Source organism: Nansenia antarctica (assembly GCF_963989245.1).
Source record: "Nansenia antarctica genome assembly, chromosome: 6".
Classification (NCBI taxonomy): domain Eukaryota; kingdom Metazoa; phylum Chordata; class Actinopteri; order Argentiniformes; family Microstomatidae; genus Nansenia; species Nansenia antarctica.
The window spans coordinates 40,361,876-40,384,300 of record NC_137676.1 but is presented as its reverse complement, the minus strand read 5'-3'; the positions used below and the strand labels follow the sequence as shown (position 1 = coordinate 40,384,300).

The window sequence follows — 22,425 nt, the reverse complement described above, 5'->3', positions numbered from 1 at the left end:
CGCATGAGGACACTTGGTGGCACTGTTGACACTGTCGGCTGCAGAGCAGAGCATGAACACCGTGGGTGCATCTGTCTGACCTTTTTCTTTTCATAAATGACAATGCAGCAGCCCAACCTCTCTTTGATTAATAAAAGGCTGCTCACATTTGACAATTAATTAAGGATCTTCTAAAGTGTAGCAGCATATTGTTAGCAGTTGTTATGTTCAGTGTGTTCTTTCTATCTTGTCTGGGGAGAGCAGCGATCTTCGATTATGCACATAATTAAGAGCTTACGGTTGCACAGAAGACTTATTTTTCTGCCTGGGTCTTTAAATCTCACTCACACAGACTCTGGGTATACTTTATACCTTTTCGGAGATACATCACTGGATCCGCAGGCAAGAAGGTCTGTCTCTATGGAAATTGCTTCCGTCACAAGACATCTCATAAAGCCAGCATTAGAGGCAATTGCTCTTGTGACATAGAGAGACTTTCAGGACACCACACAATAAAGCCTGTCGTATGAGATGACATTTACATGAAAATGCAGACCATAAACCATTACCAAACCCTATTAACCAAGCTCACACAATGACCCATGCAATATTACATCAGTGGATTTTATCTCTCGCCTTTGATGGCACTGTTTGTTTAAAGTGGATGAACAAAATGTACAGTTCAATACAGTATGTAGGAAAGGTGTGTTGTAAATATGACTCTGCACAGATTTGTGATATTGCTTTTGCCTTATTCTATGTGTATTGGAGATAGTATGTTGTAATTTAATGTTTAATATTGTAGGTTTTCATCTTCAATCGCTTAACAATATGATAAATTGTTTGAATATTCCTGTGGTCTTGCTATGGCTATAAGATGTTGATGCATTGAATAGACAGCTGGACAGCTGCAGTGTTAATGCTTCAAAGGCAGTGATGAGGCCTCTTCCTTTGTCTTTGATGTTATTGCTGGATAACAATGTAAGGGAGGTGATATCAGAGGCTTGGAACATATAAGGCTGTTGTTGTTGTTGGTGGTGATCTATTTTCTACGTTTAAAGTCCCTGAACAGTTTGTTCTCTGCCCTGTCTATGATTGGGGATAAAGAAGAACAAGAATAAAACCAGCACCATGCCCGGCCTGATCAACAAGGGGAGACGGAATGCGCTGCCACTCAGTGTCTCTGACATCACTTCCTGTGTGAGGGGTTACACCCTGGCCATGACAGCCTCTATGACCTACAACAATTTTGAGGACCATCCTATTGAGGGTGAGTTCTACTCAGGTCTCATTTTCCAATTCATGATACGCAAAGTATTGAACAAAGGTCATGTTTGCAGGAGCACCGCTGAACTGTGTAAGACTCAAATCATTCATTTTCTTTTCCAGTCCCTAAGCCACCAGAGCTTCTATAGTCACTATCTCAGTAATCTTTTGAACCGCTGTCCAGGGGAGATGTGATAAAAAAAATGGTGTTTGTTTTGCTTGCTTGTCTGCCGTTGGCTACTGTTATCTCTCTCTTTCTATCATACAGGTATATTCATTTACCCACTGGAAGAATACACTACCGTTGTTGGATTTGAAGCTATGATATCCAGCCAAATAATAACAGTGCAAATAAAGGACAAGGCCAAAATCGATGACTGTTATTTTGACTGCTGCAGTGGAGCTAATGGGGCTCTACAGAGTGGCAGTGGTAAGGAGGTGTCTCATATAACCTATAACATAATAAGGCAACAGGAATTGTTGTTATCAAGTGGTGGGTGGTTCTGGATCCAATTATCCAGATCTAGAATCCTATTCAATAATGATAATAATAATAATAATAACAACCTTTATTTGTACAGCACTTTTCCTGCAAACGTTGCAGCTCAAAGTGCTTTAACATATCCACACAGCATAAAAACAATAATAGAACAATAGTAATCAATATAAACAAAATAAAACATACAATAGCAATAATATAAACTACATAATATAACAAGAATAAACCAAACAATCCAAGGGGCATAGAACAAAGATAAAAGAACAAGTAAATACATATAAATATATACAATATACAAATATATAGATTAATCAACTAACATAAAGAAAATACATTTAGAAAATACTGCAGTCATTTAAATGCAATATTAAAAAGAGTTTTTAGTCTTGACTTGCAATAATTTCAGGTTGCATCCCTAATGTAAACTGGCAGTGCATTCCACAATTTGGGTGCATGATGAATGGTATTGCTATGGTAATCACAGTTTACACAGTTGCTTCAAATCAGTAGGTCTGGTGTTTATTTATTTAACCTTGATTTAGCCAGGTAAGTCATTGAGAACAAATTCTCTTTGTACAAAAATGCCCTGGTTGCCCTGCTGTGATGTTGCAGGACACATTCTATTGGATGAGGACTTGGAGAGGACAGTGTTGGTGGTGAACCTCGGGCTCATCCCTCCCTTGGAGACGGTCAATGTGCTGGTCAGCACCTCCTCTGAGCTGCCCACCCTGCCCAACGGGGGCATCAGGGTCACATCACCGCCAGTCTGCACCCCAAGGGTACAGAGGACCATCAACGAGGAGCAAGGCCTCTCGCCAAACTTCCCCAGAGTGTAAGAGTGTTTTGGCAGTGTGTCATTCCAATCAATGTGCCACCACTGAACTACCATTCTGGTCTTAAAAGGCAGGTCAACCTGGTAGTTAAGCTGATTACTGTGTGCCATCAAGTACTGTATTCAGATCGAAAGTTCAGGAATATTTGCAATCATGAGCAGCCAAGTTGATCTACTGTGATGAAAGTCAGATGGTAAGACTGAATGCACATGAACCAATGATAAGCCATTGACCATGATCTTTGATTTGTGGTTGGTGGTTTGCTCTGGCCCAGGAGGGACAGGCAGGACTGTGTCCCGGGTCCACATGACCAAATGCCCACGCAGTTGTGTATGGCCCTGCTGCTGGAGGAGGAGACCATCAACTCCATAGACTACGAGTTTAACTTCCAGCTGGAGATCAGGGCACCTTATCTCCTAGCAGGTCAGAGACACAACCTCTCTGCACATCATCATCGTTCCACAGTATCTGTATCTGCTCCGTTTATCTTCTTATCTCCTCACTTGCAACAGACAGTCTTCGTTTCGTGGCATACTGTATAATATTTTCTTGAGTACTATTTGGACAATGTATTCACAGGTGTTGGCACTGCTTATTCTAGATGCTTTAGTGGTGTCTTTGTGCAGGAGTGGAGAGCCCCTCTCATGCCATCCGTGCAGACGCTGACCCTCTGGCCCGCTCTGCAAGCAGCATCGTCGTCACGCTGGCTGACAAGTACACTTACGACTGCCCTGTGGAAATCCTCATCTACCCCAGTGGTGGGTATAGTCTCGTGCATGCTTGGCACTGCAAGAACTCTCTCCCTCCTCACTCCTCGCTCTTCCTCTCCATAATCCAATATCATATATCGAGACTAGAAGACAACAGTGTTTACCTCTCCTCTCACGGATCATCAGCCAGTGCTGCAAAGGCCTCATTTAGTAAGGGGCTGTTATTATGTGGACAGTTAATCAAATCAGTGAAAAGGTGAATCATCACCCACTCAGTGTGCATGTCTTTTTAGCCTCAGTCCCTCTGCCTCATGTTAATGTATGACAAGTCCGTAAGCACGGCTTGGCCTGTGTGGGTGTGTTCGCCCCCACTGTATCTCCTGGTGTTGCCAAGGTGCCAGTGTCTCTCACTCTCTCTCTCTCTCTCTCTCTCTCTCTCTCTCTCTCTCTCTCTCTCTCTCTCTCTCTCTCTCTCTCTCTCTCTCTCTCTCTCTCTCTCTCCACACCCCTAACTATCTCTTAATTCTCTCTCTCTCTCTCTCCCTCTCTCTGACCTCTGCATGGGTCACGTCTCCCAGAGGCAGGAATGAGTCCCCAGATTGCTTCTCCAATAGGGCATAAGATGGCTGCTTTGCCTACAAACAGACCCGGGGCGAATGCTGTGCAATTCAATTCATCCCACTGTCGGGCTGTGGTTTCAATCTCATCAAGGACACTCAACTCAATCAGAGGGGCAGGGAAATAGAGAGATGGAGTGCCGGCTTGTATCTGTTTTTCCTCAGTATTTGTGGCGAGATTGACTTAAATGTTTTTGAAAAGTGGTTGGCAGTTTTCAACCAAAGTCTGATTTAAGTAATGCACCATAAAATGAGCTGAGCTTGGACCATGAAGCTCATTATAGAGAGATGATGGTTCTGGAGATCAGAAGGAGCGGGAGACAACAACATATTTTCAATTGCACTTGTGAGCAACACAGGTCATTTGTGTTTCTTCTTGGAAGTAATTTTGACACTTACTGTACGTAGCTCTCAAATAAGATTTCTGGATGGGCCTCAATACAAGGGCACATTTTGAGTCTGAAAATATATATTCTTTCACCCTAGCATAAGTAATACTTTTTTGTCTTCAGGCAATTCAGTGCACACTTTTAGCAATGGCTCCTTTACCAAAATAATGTAATGCCAACATATGTTGTCAAGGTGATATCCAATCATTCTCACCGCCATTATCATCTGTCTCTATAGAGCCTCATCAGCCACATGTGCTCATTGAGGACGGAGACATGACACAGGAGGAGTATGATGAACACCTCCAAGGGAGGAGTGATTTCATCAAGGCAACCAAGAAGGACTCCAGCAATGAGAAGAAAGTGAGTGCATCTGTGTGTTACACAGTGACAGAGGAGCAGCTGCATCCTTGACAAGTCTCCAGCTGTGGAATGTTTAAGACACTCGTGTTAATTAAAGAGGCTTTGTAGAATGGCAAGATGGTGCTGACTAGATTACATTATCATTCAAGTCATTTTCAATCATATGTGGCAACACAAACCTTTTGTAAATATCCACACCTTATGCCGGTTTAGCGTGGTTGGTGGTGTGGGATATTGATACAATATAATGTGATAATGATTGTTATTATGATTTATGTTTGTACAGTGTTGTGGCAAGAGTAATTACTGCACAGATACAGAACAATGTGATGGAAAGTGTTACCAGATATACTAGCTAAACAGCATAGTTTTTTAAATTTAAAATAAATTTAAAAAGAAGAAGAATGTTCAATAAATACATGTTCAATGAAATTCAATTGTTAGTACAGATTGTATGTCATTCTCCACGTTTCGTAGGGGCACAGTGGCATGCACAATTAGATCCTTCGGTGTGCAGTGGACCTCACCAGGAGGGAGAGAGGGAGAACACTTAGCCCTAAAATGATGTGTGATAAAAAGGGGTTTCTATGGAAACCACTAAAGGTTCTCTGCATTCTGCCTTCAATCTGTACCTGCCCATTCAGGGGTTGAGTGCCCTCTCTCAAATCACTCAGGGCTCCTTTTGATGTTTTGTCTCCCCATTAGATGTCTAGAAATATGAAATGCAAATGTGAATTTAAAAAAAGGAAATCATGGTACTACGCTATATTACACATGAAAAACGTTTAACTGTGACACTGTAGACCTATCTAATCCATGTTTTTCATGTGGTGTATTCAGTGAGGTGAATCTATCAAACCTGTTGTACACAGCAGATATCTATCTGAACATTCAGTAATGTTGTACATGGGCCCCTGGTTTGAATATTGTTTTCATTCGAAGCCTGGATGATGTGATTCTGACTTCTTGCTCAATCTACCTCTTCTTTACCCATTCTTAACCGCTGACCGTGTGTAGGTGGATGTCATTCACAAACGTCTCCACAAGGATATCCTCCACAACCCTGTGGTCATGCTCAACTTCTGTCCTGACCTCAAGTCAATGGCCTCAGACTTGAGGAAGGTGCATGGCGAGTTCATCTTCCTAATCGACCGTAGTGGCAGCATGAGTGGAGTCAACATCAACCGTGTGAAGGTTGGTAGAGTGCTACTGTCAAGAGGCCTCTGTTGAAAAGGCACTTGGCTTGTTGCTTAAGATATTACTTTGGATTGCACTAATCAACTGTTACTCGAGACTCAAGGATATAGACAGTAAAAAAGGCAATGAAGAGTTGGGATAAAACGTTGAAGGATAGAGAAAGGACTGGACGGTTTAAAAATAAAGACATACATTTATTCCCCAGTACAACTTCAGACGGTTATGGACATGATGAAGCGGACTCTACACACAAGTGGTAACATGACCAAATAACACAAGTTAACATTACATTATTATCTGACTCTAAAATATATTTTATGATTAATAATGATTGAAAATGATTTGCTCATCCCTGTGTGACATACACTCGAACATATCGGATCCTACATTCTATTATGAGTACCCAATATGCTATTACCATGCTCTTAAGTTAGAATCAATTGTGAGGAGTTTACGCTTCGTCAAATACCTGAAGTTGATGACTCGGCTCTACGTGTTGTTAACTATGCATGTGAACGTTAGACATTAATAGTGAATTCTATGTGATAACCTGGTCACGATTACAGTATGTACTGTGCTGTTTTAACAGAACCTTTATCTAGGACCCAACATTAATGCACATAATAAGAATGAGAATAGAGTATGAACAAATTAACTGATTTAATAGTTTTAAACAAACTGTGGATAATCAAATCTTGCTGTCCTCGTCCTTAAATACCATCCCAACAATAGGACATCAAAGACATCGATGGGAGAGGCTTGTTGGTCTATACTATATATACATTACAATAGGAAAGGAATTGATAATAGGCGCAATATCCTCAAGACGTCCACCAAGTATGCTCATTCAACTGTAAATAGGTGTTCAGGGCTGAGAGAGGGGGGCATTGATCACCATTCCCAATGGAAGATCAAACGATCACTGTCTTTGTATCAACCAAAATCTACATTTACATTTAATGCGCCACCAAATCAGTCTACAGCAAATCAGTCTACAGCAGTACGGACATGAGTGAAAATATGGAATGAGGCATAACCATGATGCATTTATCTGTACTATATGTGTATTAATGGGTTGTACACCAGAAAAGATGTAAGACACTTTAATAAACATAACAATTATGAATCATTCTACTGATTAAGCATTTGAGGTGCTAGCTAGCTCATAAGCTGTCACACCTTGAACTAAGGAACCATAGGTAGCTCAGACTGGCTCTGTCCTGATTGGAGCTGTAACTGATTGGGGTCTGGCTCTGTCTCTTTGCTCACCCTGACCTTTGTGACGCAGCACATCGGCTCCCTCTGCAGTGACTCAGCCAGCTTTAGATTGGGAAGGTGCCTCCGCTGACGCTCCACAGTCTGGCACATGTGCTGTCTCTATAATCAGTATAATCCATGGAAGGAGATTGCCCCATGTTCCGCTGTATTACTGCAGCTTATGAAATTCCATCGCACATATGGAGAAAAGCCGCAGAATGATGAATACTTCATTTCTTTTTGAGAGAAAAATATTTTTTAACTCTATCTTGGGTGATGATGAGATTGGGGAAATAATACTGCATTAGATGTCATGAGAGATATTCTGTTTCTGTAAATTGCTAAATTGCTAGGATCTTTTCAAATGAAATATTGAGTATGAACATCAAAGGGTATGAAGCTTTGGAAAACAAAATGTACTGTAATACAATCACATAACATGGAAATAAGTAAAATAACATCATAGAAATGAATGATATTTATGGAGCCACTCTTTAGAATGATAGACTGGAATCTGCAATATATTGTAGAGAGAGATGGTCTCTTTTGTGTGTGATTTCCACCGAAGGCGAAGGTACTGTTAGGGCTGTACAACTGGTAATAGCAGAGCTAAAAGATGTTTTAAAGATTCCCTGTTAAAGGTCAAATAACAGGTGCAGTTGAAGAGGCTGGCTGTTGGCTGGTTTGGTTATAACAAGATTGGACTTGTCTTGTCTGTTATATTCCTTCCCTCTTCTTGCCCTTTCACATGTTGACCATGAGATTATTACTGTACTGTGTGTGTCTTTTCACAGGATGCTATGGTGGTAATTCTGAAAAGCCTTGTGCCTGCCTGCCTTTTCAATATCATCGGCTTCGGCTCCACGTTCAAAACATTATTTACCTCCAGCCAGATCTATGATGGGGTAGGCGATTCAATAGTGTCCAACTGCTTCTTAATGATAACCATAGAGATAATGTCTCTCGGAGGACAACAACCTTTATGACAGCAGCACATTTTAGAGTCTACATTAGTGAAATTTCATCATGAGCCAAACTAAGTTCTGCTGTTGTACATGTTCTATACTATATAGTATATCGTTTAGTAAACCATTTCTGCAATATACAGTACCGGTACATGCCAGTGTTATATCTCTTTTAAATTTGGGCTCAGGAAACTCTAGCCATGGCTTGTGAGTACCTCAAGAAGATCAGAGCCGACATGGGTGGCACCAACCTCCTAGCTCCGCTCAACTGGATCCTGAGGCAGCCTATCCACCAGGGGCATCCGCGGCTGCTCTTCCTACTTACTGACGGGGCTGTCAGCAACACAGGGAAGGTTATAGACCTTGTGCGCAGCCACGCCCGTTTCACCAGGTAAACATACCATCAACCTACCTATCCTTCCTTTCCTACTGTCCCTCTCTGACTTGACACCTACCTGTCACTATCCTACCTGTCTGACTTGCTATTCTTACTGTATGCAAGCTAAACATCCTCACAGTGGTGTGATATGGTTTATTTTGTGATGGGTATTGTAACAACGGGAGCGGCAGGAAGCCTAGAGGTTAGTGAGGCCAGCCAGCAATCGGAAGGTCGCTGGTTCCATCCCCGCCTCAGGAGGGAACTGGATGTGAGCTGGTGACTTGAAGGTTGCTGGCATCATATCTAAGGTGCCTACCACTGCCATTGTGCCCTCGAGCAAGGCACTTAACCCCTATTTGCTCCAGGGCCGCTGACTATGACTGACCCTGTGCCTAGAGCAAAAAAATACATTTCGTTGTACTCTGTGCTATAAAGTTTAATCTAATCTAATCTAAACAACACTGACAATGGTATGCACTTGCCAAGGCTTCCAACCCATTTCTAAAAGCCTTAATTGATACCCCATATGAATCATGTCCTCAGGCAGGCACTGCAATAGACTCCCTAATGAATATGGATTGGTGCCAGTGGAAGTAGCTCTGCCCTTTCGAGTTAGTGGCATTGGACTCAGCTACAGGGTTGGCGAGGATTGGCAAGGGTTTAAGTGAAAAACAATTTTGTTCAGTATTATTTTTTACAATGAAGCTTGTGAATATGCCCATCAGTCTACAGTAAGACTACTTATATTGATAATATTCAGTATTCTACAAATCAATGTCTGATCAAGGCCTGATTATGGCACAGCAACAGAGGAGATATTGAAAATGCCCCTGCACGATTAAAACACAAGCTGTTAATTGACATTGAGTAGAAATATCACAATAGCACGACATAGGGGGATATCATTTCATTTAGGCGGTTGCATCTGTAGTCTCATACCACAGCCAGTCTGGGAATAATATAATTGTAGTCTTCTCTCTTTTAATGGATGAATACCCCCAGATGATTGCATTACTGTAGGTAGCCTACACAGAGTCTGGCAAAATTGGCCCACACATCCTGAATGATTATCACACCAACCATCACCAATCAGCATGCCCGGTATTTGCAAAGCAAAGACAAATGAATCTCTTCTCCAGAGGTCCACGTCAGACATGTAGCCATGCTAAAGGTCGTCTTTCCTTTTTAATCCCCACTGTTTGCCCTTATCAAATATGCAACCATTGCTGGTGCATCAGATGGTGTTATTGAGATAGCCATCTAATTCCTCTCTGAGAAAGTGTAATTGACAAATCTAATGAGATAACTGATAGGGGAGCTGCATCTCAATCAGATTGGCTCTCCTGGGTACTCTGAGAAGCTTCAGGCATATCTTCAGGAATGAAAGATAATTTCCTGTTTGGCTTTTGGGTTTTACGCTGCTAGCCTCAGTGACAAATTGTATTACTGTTATAGCTGATACTGTGTGAGGCAGTGTTGTATTACAGAGCCATGCACCAGAGCATCTCAACACCTAGCTCTGGTCCAGGGTGTAGTATCAGTATGGCATGCTAATTCAATACAAAACATTGTTAGCTTCTTTTCTATCGGTCAATTCTTTAGTGACTATCTTCTATTACGTCTGTTACTCACCAAAGTACTGATGATGGTAGACTTCTCACAGTAGGTTCTTCATAAGTGCAACAGTATCAATATCTCCAAAAGAGAATCTGAGCACTATTAGTCTCCAGTTTCTTTGAGTTAAGGATATGGCACGAGACACGTGGTCAGTGCACTGTACTGGCCTGCACTGCCCATGTGACTCCTCTCAACTGAAAAACTGGTGATGGTCAACAATGTGCTCTGATTCTCTTTTATTTTGTATTTTGGAGAAATGAGAACCTTGCACATACAAATAACCCCTGTCAGCAGAGTAATGATGGCCCAGACCTGGCCCGTGTCTGTTTTCTACCAGCATCCAGATGTGGCCCAGATATAACATTGTTCCCCGGGCCACAAGTGGGCTGGCTCTGGCTGCCTTATCTTTGCCATGAAAAGGCCATACCTTGGCCAGCATGTGCATGTGGTCCAGTTCCCAACCACACTCAGACCAAATATGGCACAGTAGCTATAGGAATGTAGCCCTCATACGAGAGCTGGCCCACAGCAAATTGCCAACTCTCACCCAGGGCTGCCCCCCCCCCCCCCACACACATTCAGACCAGGTCAGGCCCACAATTGTCTACTGACTGCGACAGGTTGTGAGCAGTCTATAAACATCAGTACTTTAATGAGTAACAAACATATATTGAATATGGTCACTAAAAGATTTACTTGTGAGGGAATACATATCTCCGGGAGATAAGGTTATTAGGCAGAAGTATCTAACAGATCTCAGCTCCTCTCTGAGATTCTTCTGATGTGCCAGGTGATGTGTTTCTTGTGTTGGCAGATGCTACACTTTTGGCATTGGCCAGAGTGCTTGCAGGAGGCTGGTAGTGGGACTCGCTGCCGTTTCCAAAGGAACTGCAGAGTTCTTGGCAGAGGGAGAGAGACTGCAGCCCAAGGTTGTCTGCAGTGACATGTTTATGCTTCTCTGTGACAACCTGCTATTATGAATGTGATAGGAAAGCCATTACGGGGTGGATACAAATGGTTGAGCTCTCTCCACAATTCAATTAACAATTAAGTTTTGTCAAGCAAAATACAAATTATTACAAATCAGTCTGCTCTATAGCATGCTCTGTTGTTTCAAGGCAACCTTTGTTCCAATCTTGAAGATTGTTTGTTATGCAATTAAAAAAGATAGAAAACCAAGGCATTAAAAGGACACTATGTGACACAAAGACAGAGTATTATTGTTGTCACTGAGTAGGCTATGCCATCAATTCAACAGACAATATTTTTCTGTTTCAACTGGATCTCTGCCTGTATTCTCCCAGATGATCAAGTCCCTGAAGAGGACCATGTCCCCCATGTTGAGTGACATTGCCATCGATTGGCTGTTCCCTGAGACCAAGGAAGTATTGCTCACTCCAGTAGGAAACACCTTCCTGTTTCCTGGTGATCGTCTGATTGGCTACAGCGTGGTCTGTGACACCACACGCTACCATCCCAACCCCAAATCCGTAAGTACACCTTGACCTTATGTAATATATCTTCATTTGATGAAGTCTGTTTAACATATTCAGTTCATAAATGAGCCTTATTATATCCATTCTACTCTAATCCCTTGGTTTCCTGGGTTCAGGCAAAGATGCAGATAGTTTTTATAAGGCTATACTTACTATAGTTGTTAAAAGGAAATATGTTCAGATGAATATCACTATGAGAAATATGAATGACTATCTTTCAAGTGATGTGTATGAGAGTGCACTCAAGGTCTGCAGGTGCAGGGCTTGAAGATTTCCCTATTCACCTCTCAACAGGATAAGAGACGGCGTTACAGTATGATGCGTTCCAATGAGTCAACCAGCTCAGTGTTCTTCCATTCTCAAGAGGATGACACTGGGAGGGCTGGTCCAGACAGCCAGGGGACCCAGAGGGACACACACTCTAGCCCTCTGTTTGACTCCTACCAGGACACCATGTCAGAGAGCAGCCCTGGTGTCACAGATCAAGACGCCATGGGTAAGAACCCAGAGTTTTGAGAAGTGTGTCGATTGACACTGATTCAAATGTCTGTTATGTGTATTCACATGGCAAATTTAAGGATAACATAGCACAGTCAAACATTTACACAGCGTAATGAGAGCATGTTATTTGTCCATGCAAATGTTTTTAATTGTGTACAAACAAACCCATAGGATTCGATACTAACAGCTCACACAGAAGACGTGCCTACAGCACCAACCAGATAGTAGATTACAACCCCATGAAGAAGGTCTACACCCCCAGTGACCCAAGCTCCATGGTGGGGAAAAATCCACTGAGGAGGGCTAAAGTCCAGGAGCTAATCAGTCAGACCAGTCCTGATTACGGAGCCCAGTGGAAGAATGACTACCAGGTAGAATTATTCCACAGTAGAATTTATTTTTACAGAAGTCATTACACATGTCTTAAGATGATCCACACCCACCTGCACATTAATCTCAATTCTCAAATGGCTTCCGAGAATAGCAGTTCAATTTATTTTTTGTCACAACCACTAATTCATTTTTCTATGCATACACACACGCACACACGATAACCTGCAATCCTTTTCAGTTATGCAGGCAGGGAAACTGACATTGACTTTTCTCACACAAAATAACAATATCAGTGCCCAAATCGCAGTGGCTGCAGAGAAATAATGGTGAGAAGAAGCCATGTGACCTTCGTCTGGGCTGGAGTGTAATCAAGAATACAAAAGAGGAAAATGCACTTGTCAGTAATGAGCGGCATAATCATTTCATGAATGACAATGGAGAATATTGCACAGAGACTGCCACTGGCGTAATCAACCTGTCCTTGTGAGAATGATATACTTTCAATTTGACATTGATCTGATTAGATTATACAGTCGGACACATCAGGCTAAAGATGATAGATTTATGTCCTAAAGCTGTTCATTAATATTGTGAGTAGATGTTAATTGGGGGTTTTAGCCCTTATCGACAGCCAGCAAAGTGGTCAAAAACGTTTCTTTGCCATTTTCGCACAATCATTTACATCTTAACGTTGACACAAATCCCTCCACAAAACTAGATAAGAAAATAATGACAACAACACATAAGGGACACAGAATAAAATAAAACATAAATAACCCTAAATAACATTTACATTTAAATAAATACATCCAGTAGTGCAGCACTGTGAAAGGGTTATACACCTATAATGTCAGTCATGCCATTCATATTCTCACCGCCGGGCACAATAAATGTATTTATGTAAAGCGTGTGTAATCTCCTCCATTCCGTATAGTTCCCCAACTTTATGCAAACAAGTATCATATGTTGGTGGGTTAGGTTTCAACCAGTGAAGTCTGCAAGAGGTTATTCTGAGAGAGTCCTTCCTTCTAGTCTCTCTGGTTTCACCCAGCAGTGCAAGCAGGGGGTTCCGAGGGACCCCTACATTGAACACCTCCTCTAGTCCTTTGTACACTTCATCTCAATACACTCCCAACTTTGGGCATGACCAACATGTATGACAACAATTCCCAACCTGCTCCCCACACCCCCTCCAGCAGCTACTGGAATAAAATACATACATTTTTCCTATTATATGTGGTGTTCTGAAATAACAAATAATGAGCCATTTAAATTCCCGGACGAGCCCCCATATAACGTTAACATTGACTAAATGTCCTCTGGGCTCGTTGTCACAATGCATGTCAATGATACGTTATTATGGAAACTGATGGACAAAGTCCTTGTTTGAATTAAAGAAAGTAATTTTTATAGTTACCACACTCAGACCCACACCACACAGGACAGACATGTGTGTGTCACACATCACAACCTCCAAGTGTTGGAACTCGTAAATTGCATGATTTCAATTGTGATACTTCATATGAATTTAAACATCATCATCATCAAATATCTTATCACACTGTGGGTGTGCATGTGTGTGTGTGTGTGTGTGTGTGTGTGTGTGTGTGTGTGTGTGTGTGTGTGTGTGTGTGTGTGTGTGTGTGTGTGTGTGTGTGTGTGTGTGTGTAGTGAATACTCAGTCTATGATTACTCTGCTACAGTATGATAGCTATGCTTGCACACTACTATCACTTGAATGGTCATTAGTTTGAGCAAGCAATGTGGCTGGATGGCAACGACTGCAATTAGTGCAAGTTAACAGTTGTCAACAGAAGGGAGTCCAAGCATGTTTGATGTTTTTTGTGAGCATATATGAACAATACAACAATTAACGTTTGTTGCTGGTATTTAGCTCAACTTGTATCTTGCGTTTTTTAAATGTTCCACTCGAATTCTTGTTATAATTGTATACAGACCACCCCAATACTCTACTATCTTCTTTAATGAACATACAGAGCTTCTCTCCATCATTACTACTGAATTTAATGGTCTGATCATTGCTGGTGATTTCAATATTCATGTAGATAACTCAGAGGACAACAAAGCCAAAGAACTCTCTGTTCTGTTAGATGTTTTTGAACTTCAACAACATGTGAACCTCCCTACTCATAATCAAGGTCACACTCTGGATCATCACCAAAGGCCTAGATATTTTAAATGTTATTGTAACTGACATTGCCCTATCTGACCACTGTTGCATATTCATTGCCGTATCTATCTTCCCGGTTATTCAAACTATGTCTAAAACTATTTCCAAACGATATATCAATGAAAACACCAATGCACTGTTCACACAGGCATTTTCCCTAGCCTTCCCCAAAACGTATATTTCAACCTCAGTAAATGACCTCCTACACGATTTAAACTTAAATATCACAAAAACCATTGATGATATTGCACCCATTAGATCCAAATGTATCCCTGGTAAGCAAAAAGCTCCCTGGAGAACTGCCCCATCCGTAAAGACCCCAAAAAGAGAATGTCGTAAACAGAGCGCATCTTTAAAGAGAATCTTCAAAACTATAACTTAGAAATAAGAAGCGCCAGACAATCATTTTTCTCTAAGATCATAAACAATAACATCAATAATGCCCGCATCCTTTTCAGAACTGTTGACAGACTAACAAATCCCCCAACGCCCATTGCTCAGGAATTTCACTCGACTAGTAAATGCAATGAGCTTGCATCCTTTTTTAACAATAAAATAGAAACCATTAGACCAGGCATTAGCTCTTCTGTGTCAGGCATAAAAAACATGTCCCCATTAACAACCCCAAATAGGGCGGACATAACAACCATGTCACAATTTAACACCATCGATTACAAGACCCTAGATAAAATCATGTCACGTCTAGACTTAAACCATCCAGCTGTGCCCTTGATATCCTGCCAACAAGCTTTTTAAAAAACATATTTAGCTGCATGGCAGGTGAACTAATACAAATAATCACCACTTCCCTTTCATCAGGAATCTTCCCTGAAGCCCTAAAAACTGCAGTTATTAAGCCTCTACAAAATAACGGCCTAGACCCATTTGTACTAAACAACTACAGACCCATATCAAACCTTCCCTGTACAGGAAAAAATAATTGAAATGGTTGCTCACGAACAACTCAATTACTTGACCCTAAATTATCTCTTTGATTACTTTAAATCAGGCTTTCGCCCCCTACATAGCACTGAAACATCCCTTATTAAGGTCCTTAATGACATTTGCGTAAACACAGACTCCAGAAAAATCCTTGGCCCCCTTCTATTCAATCTGTACATGCTTCCATTGGGACACACAAAAAAGACAAAAATTGCCTACCATAACTATGCGGATGACACTCAAATCTACATAGCCCTCTCACCAAACAACTATAGTCCCATTGACAATCTCTGTAATTGCATTGAGCAAATAAACGCCTGGATGACACACAACTTCCTCCAACTAAACAAGGACAAAACAGAGATAATTGTATTCGGTGCACTTGACAAAAGATCGAAAGTGCAAAACTTGATTCTCTCTCTCTTCAAACAAAAAAACTGGTCAGAAATCTTGGTGTAATTCTAGACTCCGATCTAAACTTCAACAGCCACATAAACTCAATAACTAAATCAGCCTACTATCACCTAAAAAAACATAACAAGAATGAGAGGTTTCATGTCCAAGCAAGACCTTGAAAAACTCTTCCATGCATTTGTTTTGAGTAGACTTGATTATTGTAATGGTCTATTAACAGGCCTATCTAAAGGAGCTTTACATATTACACCAATCCTGAGATCCCTGCACAGTCTCTCAGAGAATTTAATTCAAAATCCTCCTAATTGTCTTATTAAATGTTTTATCTATTTACTTCTTATATTCGCTTTTATTCATTGTAACTTTATTTTCTTACTATGCTCCTCTTGCTGTATTTTTAAATAATGTATGTAAAGCACTTTGAATTGCCCCTGTTGTATGAAATGTGCTATACAAATAAACTTCCCTTGCCTTGCCTTGCCTTTAATCTCATCCTCTCAATCCTTTTCAGCCACAGCTGGTGACCCTGTGTGCCACGTCCTCCAGGGGGCGCCCTGCCAGCTGTCACAAGGCCTGTCCTCAGCAGGAGGGGACTCACACCCAGGAGGCTGAGTCAGAGTCTGCCCAGGCCCAGCCCAGTGCAAGCCTGCAGGCTGCCACCAGGGGTACTGCGGGGGAGGAAGGCTCCAGGTCCTCCACAGACAGCCCCTCTCTCAGCAGCATAGATGCAGGTGTGCTAAATAGGGAGTATGGTTTATCGTTTTGTGGTATGAAATCTGGAAACGAGAAACCTCTGTGGCCTAGTTACTGATGAGTGAAACGTCTTTCATGTTTTTTAAGAATATGCGTGTTGGCGCGTGGGTGTAATAGTTAATCATGGAATAATAACTTAACAGCAGTGCAAATCAAACTATACTCGCATTCATAATCAGTCAAATCCCTTATTATAACATTCTAACTTGACCCTGTTGCTGTGATATCAGAAGGCTACTCCCACCAGCTGTGTGAACTAGAAACACCCCAGGAGGCTCACACCCCAGACCTGAATGAAGCCAGTAAGACGAAGGGAGATTGTAAAGCCGTGGTGTCTGGGCTGCTGTGCGGGAAGCCAGTGAAGTGGGAAGTGGTCTTTGACATCGAGCCCTACCTGAAGGGTCGAGAGCGGGAGGAGAAGGTACACGAGGAGCTGTGGAACGAAACCTTCCACCACCTGGCTGGTCATTCCATCATTCAAGACTTCGAGCACATGGCAGAGAAGGAGTGTGAGATTGAGCATGGTGAGCCAAACCATGGATATCTCACTTTCTTTTAGGAAAGGCAATGTCATTTTAATGTTTTTCTGTTTTTTAATGAGATGGTACACAAGGCATTTAGTAATAAAGACTGGACGATAAACAGACAAAATCAGAGACGATGTGTCAAAGTTGACATCATGAAATCATGTTTTTATTTCACAGGGTCAGGCAGGAGGTACCAGTTGTATGCTATTCAAACGAGCAAGGCCTGCAACATCCTCAGCAAATATACTGCATTAGTTCCTATTGATCTGGACACTAATGAATATCTACAGACCTCTATTGAGTACATCAATCCAGGTGAGTCATTCTTTGTCATAGTATAATTCACATGGAGTTTGTTATAGTTTGGAGTTAAGATTACGCTTGTATTCTAATAACATGCCCTTTTTTGCTGTTTGGCACAGAGGGTTCAGATCGAAGCCCTCTGTACAACACGCTTCTGTTTAAAAGCTTTTTCATGTTCCAGGTGACGGTCTGAAACGAGGCTCTCACTCCAACTCCCGTTCCGGCAGCAGGAAGAACCGTGGCTACTCCATCGGCCTGGGGCGCTCCCAGTCCTGCTGCATGTCAGAGGAGGCTGAGGATGTACTTCCTCCCAGTGAGACCTTGTTCTAGACTCAAATCACTCTCTCTTCCCCATATATACTGTAGTCAAGCTCTGGTCAAAAGTAGTACAGAATACAGTATACTGTAAGTGGAAAAGGGTTGTTATTTACTCCTTGACCATTACTACAGTAGACCATATTCTGCTTCAGTGGAGGCTGGTGGAGGTAGAAATCAGAGGACAGGCTCATTGTAATGCATGGAATGGAATCAGGAATGGTATAACATATAAAAATAAAACACTGAAGAATAGATGTAAGACATTTATTCCCAATGATTATTTCTAACAGTCATGGACATGATCGAACAAAGTCATACAAGTGGTCACATGACCAACTTACACAACTTAATATTACGTTATATCTGATTCCAAAAGACATTGGTTAATAATGATTGACAATGCTTTGCTCATCCCTGTGTGACAGACAATCGATCATATTGGATCCTAGATTCCATTAAGAATACCCAAAATGCCATTTCACCATGCCCTCAAGTTAAGATAACTCGACTTGCGAGGAGTTTACGCTGTAGTTGATGACTCTCTCTACGTCTCACTAACGATGCATGTGAACATTAGACATTGATGGTAAACTCTGTGATATCCTGATCACGATTATGTCTTACTGTTTTAACAGAAAATGAGAATAGAGTATCAACAAAATAACCAATGCAACAGTTCCAAAGCAACATATGACTGTAAGTTTTAACCATACGTTAACATGCATCAAGGGCAACACGGAAAATGGTGCCCAATCAATCAATCAATCAATCAATCAATCAATCAAACAAACTTTATTTATATAGCATAAATCATGCATGGAATGCAACTCCAAGTGCTGAACAATAGTAAATAAACCACAATACAATAAAACAAGAGGTAAGAGATACAGCGAGTACACTCTCTGCCATCCTCAAGTCCTTCAGCAAGCCAGCCGTTCCAAAGTCTAAGGCCATAGTAGCTAAAGGCGGCCTCGCCATGGGTCTTTGTCAGGACCCCTGGAACAATCAAGAGACCAGTACCAGGGGACCTGAGAGATCTAGTGGGTGCGTAGCCTATTTTAAAACCATGCCCGACATGTAGTCGGGAGCGAGACCATGTAGTGCCTTGTAAACCAATAAAATAATCTTAAAATCAATTCTAAGACTAACAGGTAGCCAGTGCAGCAATTTTAAAACAGCCCACAAAACTCCAAGAATATCTTGCAGTCCCTCTCCCAATAAAGGACGAGGTGTGAGACACAAATTACAATCGCAAAGAAATGGCCAGGCTGTGATTTCCTCAGGCACATTACAATTGCAAAGGAATTGACAGATGATGAGCATGTGACTTCTTCAGGATGTCCACCAGGCTCATTCAACTGCAAATAGTTCTACACATGAAATCGAGCCTGACACCCAAAACCCCTCTACAGTATAAAACACACGTGTTTGACACCATTCCTCATTGCATCCCATGCATTACAATTCTACCTCCACCATCCTCCACTGAGGTGCATGTGTGTTGGCAGCCTGCATGTTCTACAAGACAAAGGTACTGTACACCTTTCAAATAAGATTGACAAATCTTGTTGGTGTATTTTCAGATGCTGAAGATGGTGCCTCTCCATGCAGCACCCCTTCATCTGCTGGCTGGGAGAGATGTAGCTTTACAGAGCGTGAGTTTTAGATGGCATCCAACCCATAAACATACAGTATATCCCATAAACATCCCATGAATTCCTCTCCATTATGCTCTGTATGATGCTTGAGTTCGAATTAGACCATTTGGTTGTCAAGGAATGGAAAATCCCCCATATGAGCCGGTGATGATATTGATATTTGAAGCCCTAGCAACCGCGAGGAAAAGAGAGGAAAATAATGTTTTCGTCTGTATTGATAATCTCAACAACACACATGCACGCACGCACGCACACACACAGTTGGAAAAAAGCTATGTGAAGTCCGCTTTGTGGATGACTACTAGAAACTTGTCCTGTTGCTGCTGCTAGCTCTCTGTGGGTGCCTTTTATCTCTGTAATGCGTTAAGGTGTCAAGCAGAGTGCATTCATTGGTTCTGGGGAGAGCTAAATAGAAACCTTACGTGCCACTGCTGTCTCCCTCTCTCTTTATCTTTTTTTTCCAGCCTCTCAAAGGAGCCCGTCTGTAACCTCTGACCAGTCACAGAAATTGGTGGAGAGCCTCTTTTCTGCCAGGTGGGTGATTGAGAGGGGCAGGGACACACTGGAGGCTTGAACAGCAACTCTACTACTAGTGTCAATATTATGTGTCACTAGCTAGCAAACCAGGGCAAATCAAAAGGGTTTTGTAATAATTCACATTATAATGCACACAATCGCAGGTAGTATGATTCATATACTCTCTTATTTATTGTAATTCATAATCAAATAACCTCTAGACTTTCAATACTTGCTTGAGACAAATATTCTCTCTACTTCATGATCTGGAGACTGGATTGTAACTGTACTTCATACTTATTTGTTTTCATCCTTTCAGTCACCTGAAGTGGGTTTCATGACCCAGCGAATATGATGACCCTTATGTCAGCGCAGCTTGAAGTTAATAATATAGCTGGATAGACTCCTTGATATCTCGTCTCATACATAATCTTCAAGTTGCTTTTGTCTGGGCATCCATGGTGCATTGCTCACTCTTGGATGAATGGATAAATGGAAGTAAAAAAAACACTTTCTCTTGAGGGCCTCCATTTGTATGGTCTCCATTGATAGCCGATTTTGAGATGCGTCACAATCCTTGAGTGTGCTGAAAGGCTTGAACTCTACATTTTTCTCTCTTCATAAAATAACTGTGATGGAGACAGTTGGTGTTTATTCAGTTCTGATCATGTTTATCCATAAGGCTGTAAGCTGACTGAGGAATGGCAGGATAGTAGCAGTAGACTGCCTTTTCAGAGACCGTTTATCTATATGTGGCTGTTACTAAGACCTATTTTTATGTTGGCAATGATTGTTTCACCTATTTGTTTAGATGGTTGCACTTGTTGTGATTTGTCACAACAACACGTTTTTGTGTGCTGGGATAGATGGGGGTAAGACAGTACAATTAAATACTAATTCTAATAAGAGCGTCTGCTAAATGACTCATGTACCCAGCGTCTCTCTCCTTTAAGACTGACACTCAGCAGGACCAAACTCCTGACTCGAGCTGCCCGGGGCTTCATGTGTCGCTCGCACAGCAAGACAAACGACGCAGTGGGAGAGAGCGAAAACAAAGACTACATTCCTTTGGTGGGTACTATCGCTCCACATGCAGGCAACTGCTGTGCTCCCTCTAGTTATAAAATCCATTCAAATGTATCTGCTCAGAACTCAGAACGGCTGTAATGAACTCATAATCGGCTGTAATATTTTAAGCTAAGTTTGTTTTGAACTGTATGGTGCAAAAATGTTCCCTTCTAGATGACTGTTCACTGTATGTCACAACAACCCATTGCTGTATAGTTGTGTATAATTGTGGTCAGACTGATTTAGCAGTGAAACTATAGCATGTTTTTGGAAATCATGTTTTTTGTTGTTTTAATATCTTTGTATTTTTTCTGTCTCCTGTCCCCCACACAGGTGTCTTTACAGTTGGCATGTGGGGCGTTTCTTCTGGATAGTGCCCTGTGTGAGACCATCAGTGTCCCCATGGACAAGCTGAAGTGGACGTCCCCCTTCACCAGTCACAGAGTCAGCCTGGGCCACTTGTCCCACGCAGGCGGCCGTCGCATAGATAGCACCAGCGCAGGCGACACAACCAGCACAGACGAAAGCCAGCGCAGGTCCACCTTTCCGTTTGAGTCCTCTCCTAGAGAGGCAGAGACGGCCCAGCAGCCTGGAGACCTGTCAGTCAGCAGCCACAGCCCCTCCCACCTGTCAGTCAGCAGCCACAGCCCCTCCCAATTGGCCAGCAGTCCTCGGACTGAGGCTAGGCCTTCCTTCCTGGCCAGCCCGTCCACCTCCATCCCCTTGGAGCCCCCAGTCTCCCCATACTCCCAGACTGACAGCGGGCGGGGCTCTGAGTCTGAGGGCCTGGAAACCCCCCCGGCAGTGCTCCCTGGTGGCTTCCAGCACAGGAGGCTGATGGATACTGAGAGTATGGTGTGGGCCACAGCCGTAGCCCTGGCCTGGCTGGAGCACAGCTCAGCCAGCTACTTCATAGAGTGGGAGCTGGTGGCAGCAAAGGCTAGCATGTGGCTAAGCTCTCAGAGCATCCCTGAGGGCCGGGACTTAGCCTCCATCAAGGCTGCTGCCAACCAGCTCTTTATCATCCTCAGACACTGGGATGAGAACCTGCAGCTCAACAAGCTCTGCTACAACCCAAGCACAGTCTGACATGGCTTCGCATGGACAGGACAGTCAAAGGACAGGACCCAACAATACTACTATGCTAACTAACTGACGCACTGATGTTCTTTGTCATTTTGCTGTTTGGAGTCGCTTTGTTGGTGCAGTTTACCTGTGAGCATTGTGTAATTGGCTTTATTCTGTTGTGTGATGACTTCTAACTATGTCACAAGCTTCTGAGAGCCACTGATTTGGGTCTGATAAGAAGGATAATCACAAAAATTATTTTAGCC

General features: G+C 42.3%; 1 protein-coding gene across 1 annotated transcript; it reads left to right on the top strand.

Moving 5' to 3' along the window:
• Positions 1-1,110: 1,110 nt before the first annotated feature.
• vwa5b1 (von Willebrand factor A domain containing 5B1) lies at positions 1,111-22,180 on the top strand (the record flags this gene model as incomplete). Its single annotated transcript, XM_080534469.1, has 21 exons — positions 1,111-1,249; positions 1,514-1,675; positions 2,357-2,576; positions 2,852-3,000; positions 3,204-3,335; positions 4,532-4,656; positions 5,674-5,850; positions 7,905-8,015; positions 8,264-8,466; positions 10,886-11,000; positions 11,376-11,561; positions 11,862-12,063; positions 12,240-12,439; positions 16,460-16,679; positions 16,932-17,225; positions 17,406-17,543; positions 17,713-17,844; positions 19,433-19,504; positions 19,972-20,041; positions 20,977-21,094; positions 21,425-22,180. The coding sequence occupies 21 exons, from the start codon at positions 1,111-1,113 to the stop codon at positions 22,178-22,180; spliced, it is 3,921 nt and encodes a 1,306-aa protein (XP_080390595.1).
• Between the last annotated feature and the right edge of the window lie 245 nt (positions 22,181-22,425).